The sequence below is a fragment of the Arvicanthis niloticus genome, chromosome 7 (assembly GCF_011762505.2).
Source record: "Arvicanthis niloticus isolate mArvNil1 chromosome 7, mArvNil1.pat.X, whole genome shotgun sequence".
Lineage (NCBI taxonomy): Eukaryota > Metazoa > Chordata > Mammalia > Rodentia > Muridae > Arvicanthis > Arvicanthis niloticus.
In genome coordinates, this window is record NC_047664.1 from 29,150,845 (window position 1) to 29,171,100 (window position 20,256).

The following is a 20,256-nucleotide window of genomic DNA, read 5'->3' on the forward strand; positions in this document are numbered from 1 at the left end:
AACTATGGCCAAGTCCTACACTGTTGGTCTGAGAGCCTTCAAAGCATAGTGCTTTTGATATTCCATTACATTTTCATATCATTTCCGAAGGCTAGAAGAAGCTTTTAGGGCAAAAACAATACACCATGACATACCACAATTTCTACAGCAAGATGTTTTACTTTTTAGTTATTATTTTCTTTTGCAGAGGAAGATTACTGATGAAGGGTCAATAAGGAAGGACTGGGGAATGAATAGAACTGGGGTCTCTGATGTGAAATTCAGAAAGAATCAATAAAAATTATGAGAAAAAGAGAGAGGAGGAGAACCTGGCAATAGGAGAAATACTTCTCAGTGGTAAACTAAAGCTCTTCTTCACCATTGGGTGCACTGCCTCAAGAGCCAGTCTTTACAATCTCTAAGAACTCAATCCTATGGCACATTAAAAATTTAAGATGCTGATGTGGCATGTTAAAGTTTTAAGATAGCAGATTTACACTTACCATTTAGATGGAATTACCAAATGATTTTAGTTACTAAGTGTTTTTAAAGGTTTAGATTGTTTCATTATTGAGCTGCACCCATGATATTGTAATGGTATGGTTGCCTAAACAAGACCTGAACATGACAATATCAACAGAAGGACAGTGCCAAAATGAATGGGGGAACTCTCACCAGGCCCTGCCCCTAATGAGAAACTCTAGGCGATTACTGACTTCAGAGAGAAGGAGAATCCATCTTCTCCTGGGATGAGCTTCTGATAGATAGTCTAGTCCCAAACAACCCTGAACACATACATCTGAGCGATAGTAAATGAACTCAACAGGTTGTATTTATACGTGTGTGTGTGTGTGTGTGTGTGTGTGTGTGTGTGTGTATGTGTGTGTGTAACAATAATAATTAAAGAAAAAGAGGTCATGAATTTGAAAAGTACAGGGGAAAACACAGAAGAAATTGCTGGAAGGAAAGAGAATGCACAAATGACGTAAATACAGTCCTCACACATGAGATTCTCAAAAAAAAAAAAAAAAAGAAAGAAAAGAAAAAGCATAACATGTTTCCTAGGGGAATAGTAATAAGAGTCTTGCTCCAGTACTTCATGTCTGCCAGTAGAACAGATGCCACTGAAGATTGAGTGGGTGGATTCAAGAAATAAGATCTTACTGATGAGGTGGTGTCTGTCTCTTCCTCTACAGGGCTGCGTAACAACACCCAACTCACCATCCTTGCATTCTCGGTCGCTAACGCTGGGTCCCTCCCTCTCACTGGGCAACATCTCTGGAGTGTCTATGAAGTCAGACGTGAAGAAGCGCAGAGCCCCTCCTCCTCCAAGCCCTGGGCTGCTGCCTCAAGACAAGGTATCAGAAAAGGTAGGGGGATTGCAGCTCTCACAACCAAAGCATCTTTTCACTGACCCAATTAACTCCACTGCAGATCCTTGGAAATGCTGAATTCTTTACTCTTGAGGTTTTAGCACGATGTTTTCAGGGTGAACATCTGAGCTTTATTTAGAAGTAAAAGTGAGACACCACTCTGCTCCAGTTACTAAGCTAGGAAACTATTTTGGGGTCTTTGGTTCTTAAGGACCCAATGCCTGTAGATTAACATGTGTTTGATTTTAGCACCGAAATTTTGGGGGGTGTCACCGAGATCACTTATGAGAAATTACATAAATAAAGGTACTCAGAGAAAGCTGAAACTTGTGAAGGAGGCAAAGTATATAACCTAAATGTTCCACATTATTCAGATTCACAGAAAGTGGAGACTTGTGCATATTAGGTTGTTTAAAATATGATATGGGGTTTATTTCATAGGACCTGTATTTAAGAAGCCTTCTTTTTTGTTTGTCTTCAGAATAGCATAAAGCCTTCTAAGGCATTACATCATTAGACATGGCCCCATAAATGACATCCTGAGCAGTGAGCCACCTAACCTATGGTTTTTACTGCTCCTCTTTCCTTCACCTACCTGCTGACACCTGGAAGCATTATTTGAAGTGTCTAGTCCTCTCTTTCCAGGAGTAGGGAACAATGTGACACTATAAACTCTAATTTCATATGCTGACATTTCCAGTACAGCTAACTGCACTCCAGAAATATTAAACAGAAAGTTCCAGAAAAAAAATTATACATTTAATTGCTACACTCCTCTAAGAAGCATGATGAGATCTCACAGTCATACTCTGTCCTGCTAGGACATGAGCCATTCCTTTGCCAAATATATCTATATTGTGTTACTACCTGTTTATTGGTTGATAAGTGGCTATCTCAATTATGACTGATTCTAGTGATACTGTGGTACTATAATCACATAATACTTATTTGTCTTAATTGCGGCCCCAAAGCTAAAAATAGTATTTGAAGCAGTTGGTAATTTGCCAAAGAGAAACTTTCATTAAGTGGAAAGGTGAAATGTTATTGAAAGAATAATGTCTATGGAAACACACAGTATCAGAGAGAGAGAGGGAAAGAGGGAGAGAAAGGGGAGGGTTGGGGAGATTTAAGCATCTAAACAATGTGTTTGGGGAGGTGGTATCTATCTATCTATCTATCTATCTATCTATCTATCTATCTATCTATCTATCTATCTCTTCTCTTTTCCAAGCTCTGAACAAAGTACTGGGGGAAAAAATGATGTTTTATTTTTCTAAACACATCCTTAATTGGATGAAGTTTGGAGAGTACCTCTGGGGTCCCTCAGTGGGGTTCATGCTTTTGACTCTTCCAAGCTCTGCATCATCAAACATGTGCTGAGGTGCAACTTGAGAATGAGGGATGCCTTTCTTTTCTTTGGCTTCTTTCTTTTATCTGACCCTGCATCCCAGATTCCAGGGCAGAAAGCAAACCCTGAACACTGGCATCTCATGAATAATGTTGAGTATTATTTATTCTTTGATGGATTTCAAGTCCTCTTTCTTGCCTGGTGCCTTGGCATCCTTGGCTCTGTCTCTGTGTCATAAGTCTCAAGAACATCAGAACATTGACACTCTTTAGGTTTGTGACAACATACTTAAATATACTAGAAACTACGTCCATGTCCATTCCACCAAAATTGAGGCTTTGCCTTGGGTGTTTGTTACAGCTGCAGATTACTGTGAGTGGGTCCTAATGTCTTCCTTGATATCTGATTTAGTCATTTTTTTTCATTGTTGTGACAAACACTTGCAAATATCAATCTATTTGCAAAGGATTGTTTTGGTTCGCACTCTAAGGATGCTGTCCATCATGGCAGGGAGGTCCTAGCAGCAGGAACTTGAACATCTGTTACATTTCATCCAGAGAGTAGGGAAAGGTAAGCCAGTGCTCAGCTCTCCTTGTTCTTTTTATTCATACCTCGGTTCATGGATGCTACCATCCACACTTCCTACATGTCTTCTCTCAGTTAACCTTGCTGGAAATGACATCATAGACATAAGCAGAAGTGCGTTACTAGGATCTTTCTAAATCAGATCAAACTGACCATGCAGATTAACCATCACAGTATCTTTACTTTGTCTGTCTGTCTGTCTGTCTGTCTGTCCATCCATCCATCTGTCTGTCTGTCTATCTGTCCTGTAGATGTCTTTATTTTTCTAGTGGTCTTCTTAACCTTGTGTTTTAGAAACCGTATCTGACCCTCATAGGCCCTTTATTCATGTCACTAGAAATTTATCTCAAAATTCTATAATACAACACATTTTAGAAGATGTTCTGATTTTTTTTTTGTCTCAGACAATCATTTCTTTTGAGATTTCTGTGATAATACAGCTATGTTCTGATGAAAAGAAATTTAGTCCCAGAGGCACATCAGTTTGTCCCACGCTTGGTGGAACAATGGAGCTGCTATGTGGAGCTGTTTCCTGTGACCACAGTTCATCTCTTTAATCAGTTTACATTGTGTACTTTTTCATAACACCCAGATGTATTGATAACATTAGCCATTTCCAGCTACCCCCGAGATGCCTCTTTCCTTTTGGTTTGGATAGATATTTCTTTAGTGATGAAAAATATGTGTTCTGGGACCAGGGTTATGTAAAAGCTTTTCTTCAATAAGAAACCTTAATGTGGTGGAGCAGAGATGGTACATCAGCATTTCAAAATTGTCTTCTATACAAAGATGTTATGCTTTGTTTTTCTGAATTTAATTTAGTTACTCATACTGGATAGTCTGCTGGAGCAGAAAAACATATAGTAACTGGAGAATTGGGAACTCTAAATGGAAAATAAACAGTACATTCTCCCCTGCAGAATGAGCAGGGCCCCTCTGCAGCAATAAAAGCTTCCACTGAAATCTGTTTTATTTGGCACAGAATGAGTTGAGAAATTGGTTGCTGGAAACCATCTCCCTTTTAAAGTATGTGAGTGAAGTACAGATTGCATTTAAGCCTTTCCTATGAACATGCTTCTTTTTAAAATGAAATATATTTTGCTATTTACCCAATTTCTAAGAAAGGAACCCCCCAAAATATGTTGTCCTTGTTGTTGGAAAGGACATCAGTGCCTTTTTATGAATTTCCTTCCATCTAAAGATAACTTGTTTGTTTGAAAACCCAATTTATATGTAGCTGCTACTGAAACCAAAATCTCGAATTAGAAGAAAGTGTTTAGTTTCAGGACTTGGCCAGTTTTTGAGAATACTTAGGTTTTCATGTTTACATGACAATTTTTCTTATCAACTAAGTGGCAAAATTCAAAATTTAACTGTCAATGCCTTAAAGATAGAATAATTTTCCTATATTCTATTTTATCTGAAATATAAAAATGCATATTATTATTTTTTTACCTAATCAAATAGTCATGATTTGATCATCAGTATTTATGTTTCAAGGTAATTTTTAAGTAATTTCCTAGAAATGTTAGAACTGGAAAATAATCAGTGCTACCTTTATAAAAATCTCTCTGCAGAGCATTTGGGAAGATGAGTGGGCACAAGGGTATGGTCTTTTTAGGAGGAGGATAGTGCCTTTCTTCAGAGTCCATTGCTCTGGCCATGGCATCTTGATGCTAGGCTATCATGATGAACTTTCAGGTAGAGGTGGATGGAGGATGGAAGGGTGTCATGATAGGGCTCTAAGATCTAACTAGAGTTAGACCAAGTATACTCAAAAATCAAATTATTTATGGCTATAAAATATCAGGTATACGATAAAATGCCACCCGGAAACAGAATCAGGTACAAACAATATTGGTATCTTTTCCTCTCTTAAGTGTTTTTTTCCTTTCTCAGCTATGTTGATGAGAAACACGGCCTTTTTTTTTTTTTTTTTTTTTTTTGAAAAGGAAGGAAAAGAAATCTGTTGGTTCTGAGCCAAATATGAGTGATCATGAAGTGGTTTCTAGTTGTCCCAAATGATATGTTTCATGGTAAGATTGCCTACATAAACTATTAATAGTCATAAAACAAAAAAGTCATAAATCAATACTTTCTACAAATCCATAGGTAGGGACAGTGTCAGGTAAGTGCCTTACAGCAGAGTAAAAAAAAAAAATCTGCTATAGCTTTACGATGTTCATGAGGAACAAAGTGAATATATTCCAAACATTTCATCTGATTGCCTAAAGAATGTTAGGTCACACACAGAGGTGGGCAGTAGGTGACTGTTGGTGGTACTAACAGAGCTCAAGATAATTTCAGCTCTGCATCTGCAGTGTCTAGTTCTCTACTCTGTGGAAAGTCTCATCAGCTAGCCAGTCTTATGAATCTTCACCATAGGTATGGCTTTTATTATTATTTTTATCTTTGGTTCATAACCATGAAGGACTTAAGACACTAACCACTATCCTATACCTTCAGAGAGTCATAAAGAGTAGGGTTGCCCTTCCTCCCGAGTTCTGTTTATCAAGCAGGGTAGAAAACTATTAATAAGACATTTTTCTTCAGGTAGCTTCCTTCCCCAATAAAGACTGTAACAGCACCCCATATTCTGCTGACACCCGCAATTGCCCAAAGCTGTGTGTGTCACAAAGCAGTCCACTCTGCTCTTTCATCTCTATCAACTGATCAGAAACAATTTTTGTATGTTTACCAGGTAATGCTGTTGTCTAATTTCAGTGATCATTATGCACAAATACATAACAAACAACTAACTGTTTCTTCTTATATAACTATAGGTATTATACCCAATGTTTATGTGTATCAAATGATATATCTCTTTGTTCATGGTAGAAAGAAACTGTTTTAAAGGTCTCGAGATTTTCCTGTATACCACATTATTTGAAAGGTTGCATTCTAATGCTCAGTACCACAGACTTCCAACATGACAGGGTTTGCCTTTGGGTTTCAAAATAGTTAGCAATGTTGACTATAAAAACAAAATGGTAAAGGCTTGTTTTATGATCAGGTATTAGCATCACCCAAAGTAGGGTTTTCTGCGAATGTGTTCCTTATTTGGTCAAAAATACTGGTAGGATGCTCTGCTCCAACAGCAGAAATGCCATTCATTGTTCTCATGCTTTGGTTAGGTATGCACATGGACATATGATATCTCGTATCCTATGAGCAGACAAAATGCTCGTAGATGTTTAGAAACTTAACTGAAAACATCACTGCTTCTTTGATTTAGTGGTTAGAAGATTTCCGAAAATCCTAAAACTGTTGAAGGTACTCCCAAAGCAATACTTTATTGAGAACTGAAATGCCTATTTTACCACTAGACTTCAAGGGTGATCCTTTTTGTTGTTTGTTTGCTTGTTTGAGACAGGGTCTCATAACCTAGGTTGGCCTTCAGCTCATTCAATATGTTAGGCTCTTCAAGGGTAGCCTTGAATTCTTGACCCTCCTGTCTCCACCTACTGAGTTCTGATTACTGGCATGTCTCGCACCCCACTCGGCTCTAGGGCTTTATGCATACTAAACAAGAATTCTATATTCTCAGCCCTAAAGGCTGCTGCTTTAAAAAAAAAAAAGAAGAAGAAGAAGCAGAATTTCAGTATAGGTAGATGTCTGTTTAAGGGAGAGTTGTACTATAATAATGCATTTTGTTTAATATGCAAAGAAGGAATGAAAAAAGGAAGGAGACATTAGACTTTTTGAATTAGAACTCAGAAATGCAGGCAGAGTTAGCAGAAAAGTTAACCACCATCACTATGGCTGCTTCTGATATAGCATGGCATACTGTCTTTCTCATGTCATCGACACTGCCTTACAGAAAGGCCATTGGGCTGAGGTGGGCTCTGCAAGTCATAGTACTATGGAGTCCTTGTAAGTTTGGCCAACAGAGTGCAAGACTAACTTGGCTACTGTGAGATTGCTATTGCTGGCTACTTTGTAGAATCCAGAATAACCAGAGGTGAACTCTGGAGTTCACCTGTGGAGGTGTATCTAAATTGAATTAATTGAAGTGTGAAGACCTCCCACTCCAGTGGACATTTCCTAGCTGTCATCCTGATTGTGTAGTGGAGGCTAGGGGAACAGACACTGTGCTCATCCCCCTCCGCTCCTGACTGCAGATATGATGTGAACAGCTGCTTGAAGCTCCCACTGCATTGACATTTTTGAGATGCAGTATACTCTAGAGCTGAAATAAACCTTTACTCCTGTGCTGCTGCTCTCAGGTGGGTTTTTTTTTTTATTCAAGCAACAGGAAAAGAAATCAAGTCAACTGCCTTCTCTTGCCAGTCTCTATTCCCTTCCTTGATTTCATTTTTTTTTAGCCCCAAACATGTAGGCTTAGGAGACAAAGAAATTTGTATATTTCTTCACTAATATCTCCGCTATATAGCTTTTAACATACCACATAAGAAGTATGAAGAAACACAAACCAAAAACCTCAAGTTGATTGTTTCACTAGACAAATCACAGAAGAATGTTCAATGGCAGTACTTTCTCCTGACTGTTGGGCAGTAAAGTTCTCTTCATTCAACTGGCCCCAGGTCTCAAAAACATAATAGTGATAACAAGCTTTTGTAGTGTTCCAAAGACCTTTATAGCCACCACTTCATGTAGCTTAATGCTTGTTCTCTATTTAAACAATGCACAGTTATTGTCTTCATTTTATCAATGAGGACAATATGCTTAGAAAGAAGAAATGAGGTCATAGGGTAGCTGCCATGCCAGTCAGTGACACGTTATAGACTATCTGGTGTCTTTCTTTCATATAGCCACTGGAGGTAATGCTAATTGGGTCACAGGGATGTGTAACTGTCATTTGACTAAGTGAAAAACATGCTGGAGTGCTTTGGATTTATCTGTACTTTGCCAGCTCTCATACTGCTGAGGGGAAAGAACAATGTACATTGTACATCTGCGATAAATAAACTTCACATGACCTTGGCTGACAGGAGATGCAGAGGGTTCAGGGATGTTTGAAATGGAAGAGTGAGCTTACTCACCACTGACAAGGAAGGTCTGATTGCTGTGTGAGGGTCAAACTCAAGAGATGAGGAAGTTCATAAATGCTGAAGGGAGATTGTTCTACACATTTCCCATCACTCACCAGCCTTTAAGAAACAGCGTCTTCCTGTTGTCAGCACAATCAGCTTTCTCAGCAGCTGCTCCGTGTGTCTGAGAGATACAATTACTACCCCAACACTTGGCAAAAATAGGATAAAAATCATTTTACCTCCACATACATCCTTTGTCAAAAACCTAACATGAATGGGCGTGATACTGGTAAGGGATGCCAGACTTTTGAGAGAACTATGTTAAATAAATGTGTGTAACTATCTTTGGCTTACTGGTTTCAAAGATAAATAAACTTAAGAATTCTGAAGCCCATATTAAACTCATATTATTTTTGAAACTATTTTATTGGAATATTTAAATCTATATAATGAGAACTAAGGAAAGATCAAAGCCCTTAAAGAACTGAAACTCAACGGAACTAATTAAATGTGTGGATGTATACAAAACCCAGCTCCTATTCAAAAGCATAACATTCTAAACCCGTTGCTGTAGGTATAGCCAAAAGCATTAGAAATATACCTAACAATGTAGCTTAAATATACCTAACAATGTAGCTTCAGAACAATCTGTGGTTCTGAGCTGCTGATTATTTATTTATTGACTCCACAAAATTTCCAAGTCTGTTTATGTAGTCATACAGTATGACATGAAACTTCTCAAGCATTGACAGGAATGGAGTATAAAAATAAGTAAATCTTTGGGCCTAGTCATACTGTCTTTTGAGTTCATATTCTACAAAGGAGTGTTGTTAAATTGTAAATGTTCCAGATATTAAGCAAGCCTGACTTTTTTTTTTTTTTTTTTTTTTTTTAGTAAATGAGCCAAACTAGCAACAAAAGTCATTATTCAGATTTGTGATGGCTTTTTGTAAGGACAGCCTTGTGATGGCTCCATTTATATCTAAAATGTGGAAATATAATACAACGTTTACGGCAACCTGGAACAGCTTTGTAAAAAGTGTTGGGTCAGTGGAAGTGCAGAGATGTCTCTAGTGTTTGGGAGGCTCCCATCTTCTCTGGCGATGGAGAAAGTGAGGGCAGACAGCATTGTGTTCAGCAGCATGGTGGAAGACAGGCTCTTTTCCAACATAAACATCCCTAAGAACCTGGGCGGCTCCCTTCCACTGCAGAGCCTGGGAAAACAGGCCACAGAGGAAGTTCCTTGCTGGAAACAGAAGAGCGGCCATACTGAGGGTGCGCGGTGGAAGGAAATGGCAGCTTATTTTAGCTACTGGACATCTACCTTTTGTTTATGGATCCTTTCCTTTCTGACACTTGCTGTTAAAGAAACAAATGTGGCTTTGAAAGAGATTAGATTCTTACCTATTTTTAGCCATCCTTAAAGCGTGGCATTTTAGCGAGGCTCTCAGCTAAAATCAAAGTGAAATGTGCAATGTCCATTTCCCAGCGGGAAACAGCTTCATGGCCAGCGGCAAAGGGAAGCTGAGCTTCGTGTCCTGGCACACTGTTCCAGCATGGCCGTTCACTGCACACGTTCTCATTTTGTCATTGGGTTTGCTCGTTCACCACCTCAACAAAGAAATATGTGAAACTGGGGCTTCGTTGTTTCTCTTAGCTTCACATCTTGCCTCTTTAGTGTTTGTTTTTCATTTTTAATTAATGTATATGTATGGGGAATGGGGTTGTATATATGACTACAGATTCCTATAGAGTCCAAATGTGTCATTGGGTGCCCTGGAACTCCAGTTGCTACATGGGTATTGGAAACTGAACTCAGGTCCTCTGTAAGAATTGGACTTATTTATAACCACTGAGCATCTGTCCATTCCTGTTGCTTCTTTACAGCTACATATCATCCTGATTTTTTTCAGCTATCTTGATAATCAGTATTAGGAAGAGTGAGTGAAAGAACACAAATCTGGATTTAAAACTTGCAGTATGAAATACCCTACTTCCTTTCTTGGAGGCATGATCTGTTTCAGAAGCTGAACCTAAATGCTGAGTTACTGGGTTTTTACTTCTTAATCTTAAACTTCTGTTCCAGACTCAGTTATCTCTGCTCTGGGTTTGAAGTAGTTAAATGACCTTCATGTTTTCAGACTTTTGATTTATGCATCAACCAAGCCCATGAAATTTTAATGTCTATGACATGTTTCCTTTTTAATACCTAACAAACTGAAGAGGCAGCCTAGAAAACTCAAGAAGATATTTGAGAAGAATATATCTACAAGGGATTATCATTTAGAATATTTAGATAATTTACAATTCAACAACAACAGGGTAACAATAAAAAAAATTGCAATAGAATTGAATAGATATGTTTCAAAGAAAATATAGAAAGGGACAACAAGTCCATGAACAGATGTCTGGATCACTAACCATCAGTGAAGCCTCATTATGAACTCACACTTACTGGGAGGACTACGATAAAAAACAGAAAAAAAAATGAACAAAATGCCAAATATGTAGATAAATTGGAACTTTTGTGTGCATTTAGTAAAAATGTGAAATGGCCTAGGAACTGTGGCAGTGCATCTCAGCCTGTGGGGCGTGACTTCTTTGAGGGTCGAACAACCTTTTCACAGGGGTCACACATCAGATATCCTGCATATAAGATATTTACAATCCATAACAGCAAAATTACAGCTGAGAAGTAGCAAACAAACTAATTTTATGGATGGTGTCACATAACTGAATTAAAGGGCAGCAGCATTAGAAAGGTTGGGAACCACTGTTCTGTGGTAAGGAGTGTGTCAGGTACTCAAAGCATCAAAGATTGAATCCTGACATTCTCTTTCTAGTCTTTAACCAAAAGAAGTAAAAAGCAGGGGTCCAAGGAAATATTTCCACACTCATTTTACTCACTGCAGCCAATCAGTGGGAGTCACCCAATGACCCATTGGTAGATGAATGAGCAAAGAAAATATACATGTATCATGGATTTTTAATTTTTAAAATGGGAATGATTCTGATACCTGGCTCAACATAGATGAACATTGAGGACATTGTGTTAATTTAAATAAGCCAGCCACTAAAAGACAAATATTATGTAATACCATTTACAGAAGATTCCCAGTGTATAGAGTCAGAAAGTAAGTGGTGACTGTCACATATTGCAAGAGAGAAGAGTGGGTGAGTCTTGCAAGGTGAAAACATTTCCAAGTAGTAACTGCTCTGCTATTCACATAAAAACCATTAAGATGGTGAACTAACTCTATGTGATTTTTTTCAGTCAAAAACAATGATTTCACCTCTTTCTGGAAAAGATATAATCTAAAATAAAATGCTTTTACTTAAGCATAGGAAATACACATTCCAGTGAATAAACTTACATTCGTTTTGGTCTACCTTTTCTCTTTCTCTCTGTATATTGTTCCATTTGTCAGCATGCCTTCGATCCCTTCTTTGAGAAATGTGAGCTTTAAAAGGCTGTTATTTTCTCCCTGGCTTTTGGACTTCCAGATTTAGGGCATTAATTTTTGGAGTGTGTGTGCACATGCATGTGCTTGTGTGTGTGTGTGTGTGTGTGTGTGTGTGTGTGTGTGTGTTGCCAAAAGCTATTGTAACAAAAAACATGTAGTGTTATCTTTGCTGAGGTGGCCGCAATGAATTAGCAATGGCAGCATAGACTGAAAAGATGTCTTGGTATACAAAAGTCTATGCTATACAAATGTCAGGATTTGAGCTTAAACTTCCAGTACCACATAAGAGCTTGGCACAAAGTAGGGCATCACAGCACTCCTTTGGTTGGGGTCATGAAAGGTGGAGACAGGAGAATTTCCAGAAGCTGGAGGACAAGCTATGCTGGTTTGTATAATAGAAAAACCACAAAGAGACCTTGTCTTAAACAAGGTGAAGGGCTAGGATTAATATGAAAGATTATCTTCTAACATCTACACAAATTGTGATATTTGCACATCCATATTCATATACATAAATTAACACACATCATATTACACATACATATCACATACACACATAAGTGCATGTACTTACACACACACAGTGACATGTTGAAATCAAGTCTAATAGTTCAGAGGTACTCTGCTTTCTCATCCATGTATTTTTACAATTTTGGGCAGGTTATTCAAAAGGACTTAATAATCAATACTTCTGACTTCTGTTTCCATGAAGAAATTAGCCTGTGCACATGAAGAAGAGCTTTTGAAGAGCTAATGTATTTATTAATAAGACATGTAAGAGTGCTTAGATATTAGAAAGTATTTTTACATATGTAAATCTTCACATGGATAAATACTTTATGTCAAGGTCTTACCCTGGAAATTATTTGGAGTCCTTCTAAACAATCTTGACTTGTGGACCCACTACAGACCTACTACAACTTGCTTGATCTGAATGGAATGTAGAAATTAAAGATGTATGGTATTATCCTTAGTACAGTTTTGAAACCAAATTAGCAAAAGGGAACAAAAATGTTAAGTACAAAAGCCACATTGGAGCAAGGAAGGGAGGAACAAGTAAAGGAGGAGAAATGATAACCTGATGCTTGATTCCATCCACACTCAAAATTACACTGTTAGCAGATTAAAGCTGTCATTAAAAGGAAGTGATTGTCAGATCAGGTTAGAATACATCATGAGGAACCTGTTTTAGGATTCTCTGGAAAAGCTTCCTTATCTTAATGTCAACATATTTCTAGGGACACTTCTCAGTTTTCTGGGGTCTGCTTAAGAAAGCATGTATAATCCAGGCATGAATACAGAATCCTTTCAACCACCAGAAGTTCACTAAAGCTGGCAAGGAATAGATCATGTGAGTCTCCCTGGTCCATTCTTATTCTTATTCCTGGTCTTATTCTTTAAATAAGAAGATGCAGTTAGTTAAAAGTGAAACAGAGAAATCACATAAACACCAAGTGAAAGACGACTGACAAAGCTTGTGGCTAGCAGAGAAATAAGCTTTAAGAGAGAATGACCAAGGGTGGGGTGGACAAGGCTTGGGTATACCCACAGTGGTCACAGCTGCCTCTGCAAATTCCAAACTTCACAGCTCAAGAACTCACTACGTTGGTCAGAATGCAAGCAGGAAAACAGCTCTCCCAGAAAGTTTCTCCAGGGTTTAGGGCTGACAGATAAAATTGTAAGGAAAGCTGGCAGCCTGCCAAATGCTTATGTTTATGAAGTTGGCTGTGGACCAGGGAGACTCACATGATCTATTCCTTGCCAGCTTTAGTGAACTTCTGGTGGTTGAAAGGATTCTGTATTCATGCCTGGATTATACATGCTTTCTTAAGCAGACCCCAGAAAACTGAGAAGTGTCCCTAGAAATATGTTGACATTAAGATAAGGAAGCTTTTCCAGAGAATCCTAAAATTATCGCTTTCCCATGTTCCAAGTATCATTAGAAACAAAGTAGGGATCAGAGGTCAGACTTGGGAGAATCAGGATTCCATATATTTTTATGGGCATAAGGTAAATCTCATTCTGTACTATACAATCAGAAAGAAAAATTGTTTTCTATTACTGTGATAAAACACCATATCCAAGACAACCTACAAAGGAAAGCTTTTAATTTGGGTCATGTGATTCCAGGCATTAGACTCTATGAGGGATGAACAAAGACATGGAGGCAGAACAGCTGAGAGTGTACATTGGTCCACAAAGGAGAAAGCAGAGAAGGAGAAAGCTTGGGAATGAGGTTATCTTTTGAAACTTCAGTATCCATTCCTGGTGACACACCTCCAATAAGATCACTTCCTAATCATTTCTAAGCAGGTTTGCCAATCTGGAACAAGTATTCAAATATGGAGGACATTGTTATTTGAAGTACCACCCTGGGTCTCTGTAAATAGTCATAGCTGCAATGAAATCATGAGGACATGAACTTTTTCATGTCCAGAAGATACTATTTCTAAGCAGTCCTTCCTAACATCTGGCTCTTTCAATGATTCCACCTCTTCTGCTCTTGACTAGATGTACATGGTTTGTTCCTTTAGATACCTGCCAGTGTGGCTTCCCTTTCATGATGGAATGACTGTACCCTGATAGTATGAGAGTACTGAACTCTGTCTCCCTTCAGTTGCTTTTGTCAGAGTAATTATCATAGCAACTGAAAACTAAGAGAGTTAATTAGAATGATTGTTTCCCTCATCATCTATCTTAATATCTTTAAGTCATTGTAATTCTTAATCATTGTAACCTTAGACATAATACACTTACTATTTGCCTGTGTAAATGTCAGGTGAGTTACAGAGAGGAAGGAAGGAAGGTAAAGAGGAAGGAGGAAGGAAGAAAGGAAGGAAGGAGGGAAGGAGAGAGGGAAGGAAGGGAAAAGAAGGAGGAGTGAGGCAGGGAAGAAGAGGGAAGGAAGATAGAAAAATAGGAAGGGAGGAAAGGGAGGGAGGGAAGAAGGAAAAAAGGGAGGAAGAGGAGGAGGAGAAAAGGAGAAGAGAGAGAGGAAGGGAGGGAGGGAATGAGGAGAGAGAGAAATTAAAAATAAAAAACTGAGTCCTGGCTTATGATGGAAAAATAGGGAAGTTAGACTTAAATCCAGATTTAAGATCTGAGAATATATATGTATTCCATGTTCAGTCATTTTTTCCAAGTCATGTAAGAAGAAAATTCTCAATGAGCAATCTTAGTGTTAGATTTTAGGGAGCAGAGAGGAGGCAATAAAGGAGGCATAGAATGGGGTACTGAACCAAATCCTTTAGGCAAGAGAGTTATAATGCTATAGGTAGAGTCTAATGTAGAGTTTTACTTTACCTATCTCTGTAGCTTTCAGACAAAGCAAAGTGTCTTCTTCTAGGGATTTTGTAGGATGAAGAGATCTTACATTTCAGGGAAATGTAAATGTAAGTAAGTGTGTAACTGATGTTATAAACAGAGGACATAGAGCATGTAAGACATATATTACATGATGAGAGTCACATATTTTATAGGAAGAGGAATGAAGTGTGGTGAATGTGTGGTCCATATTATGTGACTGTATTCCTGCTGTCTCTGACACTCAGTCACTAAGTGTGTTTTTGCCTTGCTTGTATTCCTTTTCAAGGGCCAATTACCTAGAAGGTCTGGGTTTGCTAACATTTAGTTTATTCTCATAACATTCTATAAAGCACGCCTCATGTTTTTCTTTCTTGAATTACCAAAGACTGTCATGATAGATTCAGTTTTCCCTGTCAGCATGCTTATACTCACCTATGAAGATGATTTTAAAAAATACTTATTTTCTTAGAAACCTTGAAGTTTCCAGTGTTGTTGTCCAGGTTTTCACTCCCACCAACAATACAGGAGTGTTCTCGCTCCACATCCTCTCCAGCATGTATTGTCACTTGAGGTTTTCATCTTAACTATTGTGATTGGTGTAAAGTGGAATCTCAGACTTGTTTTGATGCATGTTCCTGATGTCTAAGGATGTTGAACATCTCTTTAAGTGCTTCTCATCTACTCAAGATTCTTCTCTTGAGAATTCTATTTATCTGTACTTCATTTTTTAATTTGAGTTATTTGTTTATTGGTGTCTGACTTCTTGAATTCTTTATATATTTTGGATATTTGCCTTCTGCCAGATGTAGTTTTAGTGAAGATCTTTTCCCAATCTCTAGGCTGCTGTTTTGTCCTATTGACAATGTCCTTTGCCTTACAAAAACTTTTCAGTTTCATGAGACCTCAATTATCATCACTTGTTGACCTTAGAGATTGGTGTTCTGTTCAGGAAGTTGTCTCCGGTACCAATGGGTTCAATCAAGTCTATTCCCCACTTGCTGTTCTATTAGGTTTAGTGTATCTGGGTTTATGTTGAGGTCTTTGATTCACTTGGACTTGAGTTTTGTGCAGGGTGATAGATACAGATCTATTTGCATTCTTCTACATGCAGACATGTAGTTAAACCAGCACCAATTGTTGAAGATGCTTTCTTTTATCCATTGTATGGTTTTGGCTTCTTTGTTAAAACTCAAGTGTCCATAGGTGTGCAGATTTATTTCAGAGCCTTGATTTGATTCCACTGATCAGTCTATCTGTTTCTATACCAATTCCCTACAGTTTTTATTACTATTGCTCTGTAGTACAGGTTTGAAGTCAGGGATGGTGATATATCCAGAAGTTCTTTTATTGGACAGGATTATTTTAGCAATTCTGGGTTATTTACTTTTCCATATGAAGTTGAATATTGTTTTCTAAGGTCTCTAAGGTATTGTGTTGAAATTTTAATGGGAATTGCATTGAATCTATATATTGCTTTTGGTATGTATGTAGCAGATGTGCAGCTTGGTCCTCATGTAGGCCCCCTAACAACCAGAGTGACAGAAGTCCTTGAATCTGTTGCCTACCAACAAAGGGAGCACTCCATTGACCTGTCACACACCAGTGTTCACTTAGACTCTTTCCAGCCTTTCAAAGGAAACTACAAATAAAGCAGTCCCAAAATTCTCTACAGAACCCAGGTTTTGCGTGAAGAAATGCAGTTAGTTTACCTCTATTTAATAGTAGCAGATTATATAACTCTTTTGTTTTAATGTCCACACACTTTGGGTATAGGTAGATAATGTGTGCCCTGTCCAGTACTTCTTGCTTCGGGGCATAGTTTTATCAGTTATAAATTTGAAATCATCCCCCATTCATTTCCTAGACGGTAACGGTGGGGAATCATCTCGCGGGCGGGGGGAAGGGAGGGAGTCCGGCGACAGAGTCTCAGGGCGGTCAGGCCGGTCAGGCACCAGAGCTTCCCGCGCCGCCAGCGGAGGATCCCACATTCACGCAGCTGTCGGTGGGCTGGCCGGTGGCTGCATCAGCAAGGTTCCAGGGTTCCAAAAGCTGGGAATCAGGCGGAGAGACCATGGACACGTGGAGTCCGGTTTTCCAAAGCTTTTATTGTTCATGGCATGGTGAATGGATGCAGGTGTTGTGCCCCCCCCCCCCCCCCCCCCCCCCCCCCCCCCCGCCAAAAGTCAGGGGAGACCAGTCTTATAGGGAAGGGAGAAAGGGGAGGGAATAACTTAATTAGCTACGCCCCTGGCCTTTTGATAATTCATTAATATTTAAATCTCTGGAGGTGGAGACTTGTTAGTCACACACTCTACCTGTCCTACGTGACCAAAGGTAACAGGTTAAATGGAGTTACCTCGTCCAAGGCCCAACAGGTAACTTCTGGAATTTTATTTCCATCCACATGCTTGTGCACTCAGATGTTGTTTGTAGTGACTTCATGACAGAGTGTCCTTAGGAGATGCAGCACTCATGCATGCATACACACACACACACACACACACACACACACACCCCTAGTCACCTCATAAAAGAAACCCAGTACAGACCAAAGTAATGAGTGCACCAGTATCCAACATGGTAGACCAATGGATTTTCTTTGTGTTACTCACAGGATAGAGATGACTCAAAAGCAGGTGCATCGTTAGAGTGTCCATAAAAACACACATGACAGCTTATGAAAGTTACAGTTCTGGAACTAACTCTCAGCACTGCTTGCAGGCAGCTCTGCAGCCTGAGAATCTCTTTTCTCTGCAATTCTGTTGCTGAGTCTCCTCCCCACACCGCGTAGTTGTTTAATCTTTTATATTCTGCTGGAAAGGCCCCTCTAGAATCCTTCACATTTCTGTTCTTCTAGACACAGACCTTTTGTTTACCTGCTGAGTCTCATGAGCCTCCCCTTCTCTCCTGAGGGGAATATTTTAATTTGAAGGAAATTGCAATGTATAACAACAGTGCAAAGAATAAAATGTAGGCTTATTCTCTGATAGGAAGAATAAACTCTCAAGTTCAGCCTCCACAAGGATGACTACATTGCAGAATCCTATGCTATGCTTCACTAACACTGAATTCTTGCTGTGAGTCACCCTGTTAGGTGAGATGCCCCCACATTGAAGATCAGAATGCCATGTTGTTGCCCATTCTTCATCCTGACCCATTACCTCCGGGCAACAAAAAACAAAACACAAGAGCCCTTCAGTTTGGTTCCTACCAGCCAATTTTAATGGAGAGAGGCATCCTGGCAAACACAGACCCCTAGGCCTCACTATGATGGCTCAGAAGTACAAGCTAGTGCTGAGGAGAAATCCACTCCAGAAAACTACAGCCTCCATAAATATTATAAATAACCCACAAACAAAAATCTTCAAAGAATTCTTCTTTTCTTATTGTGTCCTTTGCCTCAACATATCAAGACTTCAAAGTTCACTTTATTTTTTTTCCACTTCTGTCTTCCTTTTCTTCCCTAAAGTAGTACTTGTCTGGGTTCTTGCATAAGCTCTGCTCAGAACATCCATATGTGCCATCTAGGTATAGTCTTTGACCAGTCTTTTCAGAGCAAAGCAGCCCAGTCTACAGGCTAGGGTAGCTCCAAGTCAAGCCTCTATCCCAGCTGGTACCTGTGCTGAACCACAGCATTTTACATTGAAGGTCTCCTGAGAGTTTTCTGTCTACACTTGTGTGGTTTTTTTATGTGCTACTTCAGTGTGAAAGTGAGAAAGATGCCTTGACATCCCGCCATGTTCTAGGCCACTCAATCGCATACCCATCCCTCTTCTCTCCACCATGTGCTGCCATGACAGAAGCAAGTGTCCAGCCTCCCTCATCTAGATCCTTGTTTCCCTGGCCATCCCTTCTCCTAGAAGACTGCTCCTTCCTTCCCTGTGCCAGTTTTTCATCATCTTCCTCTAAACCTCTGTTCTTGATCCCTTCCAGCAGCATAGAACCGTGTTCATCAGTTCACCTAGCTGACATTCCCTAACTTAGTGCCAAGTCCTGTATTAGGCATGGAGGAAACACAGGTAATGCAAGATACCTGATGTCCTTTGAAGCTTCTGCCCATCACCATGACTCATCAGGACCGTAATCCCCAGGACCATAATGTCCCGCTCTGCTTGATCTTGTCTTATCCTCAGTGTCTGTTTCAACTTTCACATATAGTAAGCATAAAGTCATGAATTGAATGCATCCATCCAAAAAGTAGCATTGCTTTGGTAAGAACACTCATTCAGCCAATACTTTTGTGAGCATTTTGCATAGGCCAGGAAGTATTCCATGGCAGTGGAATTATTCCATGTCAGCTATGTACTCCTCCCTTCTGACACAGAATGGGAGATCTGCAGATGGGCTGAATGCACGCTGCTCTACCACTTTCTCACTTGGTCAAATGAAGGCACTGTCATGTGCAAATAGCAGGCTGTCCTGCTATACCGTTGCTCAAATCTCCAGCATCTTTCTTGATCCTTCTGAGTTTTTTTTTTTCTTTTTGACACAGTGAAAAATCACAGCTACATCAGTTCTTAGGGACTGTGTGATGATTAACCACAATAGTGACTCATAGGAAAGTCTTGAGCCCAGATCTTTCCTTGGTACATCGCAGGAGTTCAGTAAACAGTAGCTGGGTCTATTATTCTTTCTCAGTCAAGATGGATAATATTGCTTTGCTCTATCTTCCAAACCCTCTTTTCTTACCTATAAAATACATGGCCCCATGTCTGGTTCAGACACTGTTTCTTCCATGACATTTAGCTGGTTTCCCATTTATTTCACGTGCACATATATAGCATTTTTCTAACAGCCTCTGCAGCCAGGGACCTCATTAATTCTTTCATTAGCTCTGTGAGATGAGTGCTGTCATGATCCCACTTAAAATGAGGAAGCCAAGACACATAGAAGTAGGTCACAGCCCAGGCAGACCAGTTCCAACCTTGTTTGTCTTTTAGAGCAATTTTCTCTCTTTTTAAATATACTTTTAATTAAAATATAATGATATCATTTTCCTTACAGCTTCCTTCCAGTCTTTTCAGAGTCCCCTCCCTCCAAACTCTTTGTCTTCCTGCTCTCACTCTCAAATTGATAGACTCACTCTTTTTAAATTATCATTACATGTAATTATGTATGAATACGCTATAAATGCAAACTTTTGAGACTGGTGTGTGTGTGTGTGACCACTTTGTATTTGATAACAAACTGAGACTTGTCCCTGAGAA

General features: G+C 39.2%; 1 protein-coding gene across 7 annotated transcripts in view; it reads left to right on the top strand.

Annotated features, from left to right (window-relative positions):
• The window catches only part of Cobl (cordon-bleu WH2 repeat protein), a 236,147-nt gene that overhangs the window by 126,466 nt on the left and 89,425 nt on the right, over window positions 1-20,256 (top strand). For all 7 annotated transcript variants that reach the window (XM_076938103.1, XM_076938104.1, XM_076938105.1 and 4 more), the window contains one exon: window positions 1,176-1,349. In XM_076938103.1, coding sequence (XP_076794218.1) covers window positions 1,176-1,349 — 174 coding nt within the window. The remainder of the gene's footprint in view (window positions 1-1,175; window positions 1,350-20,256) is intronic.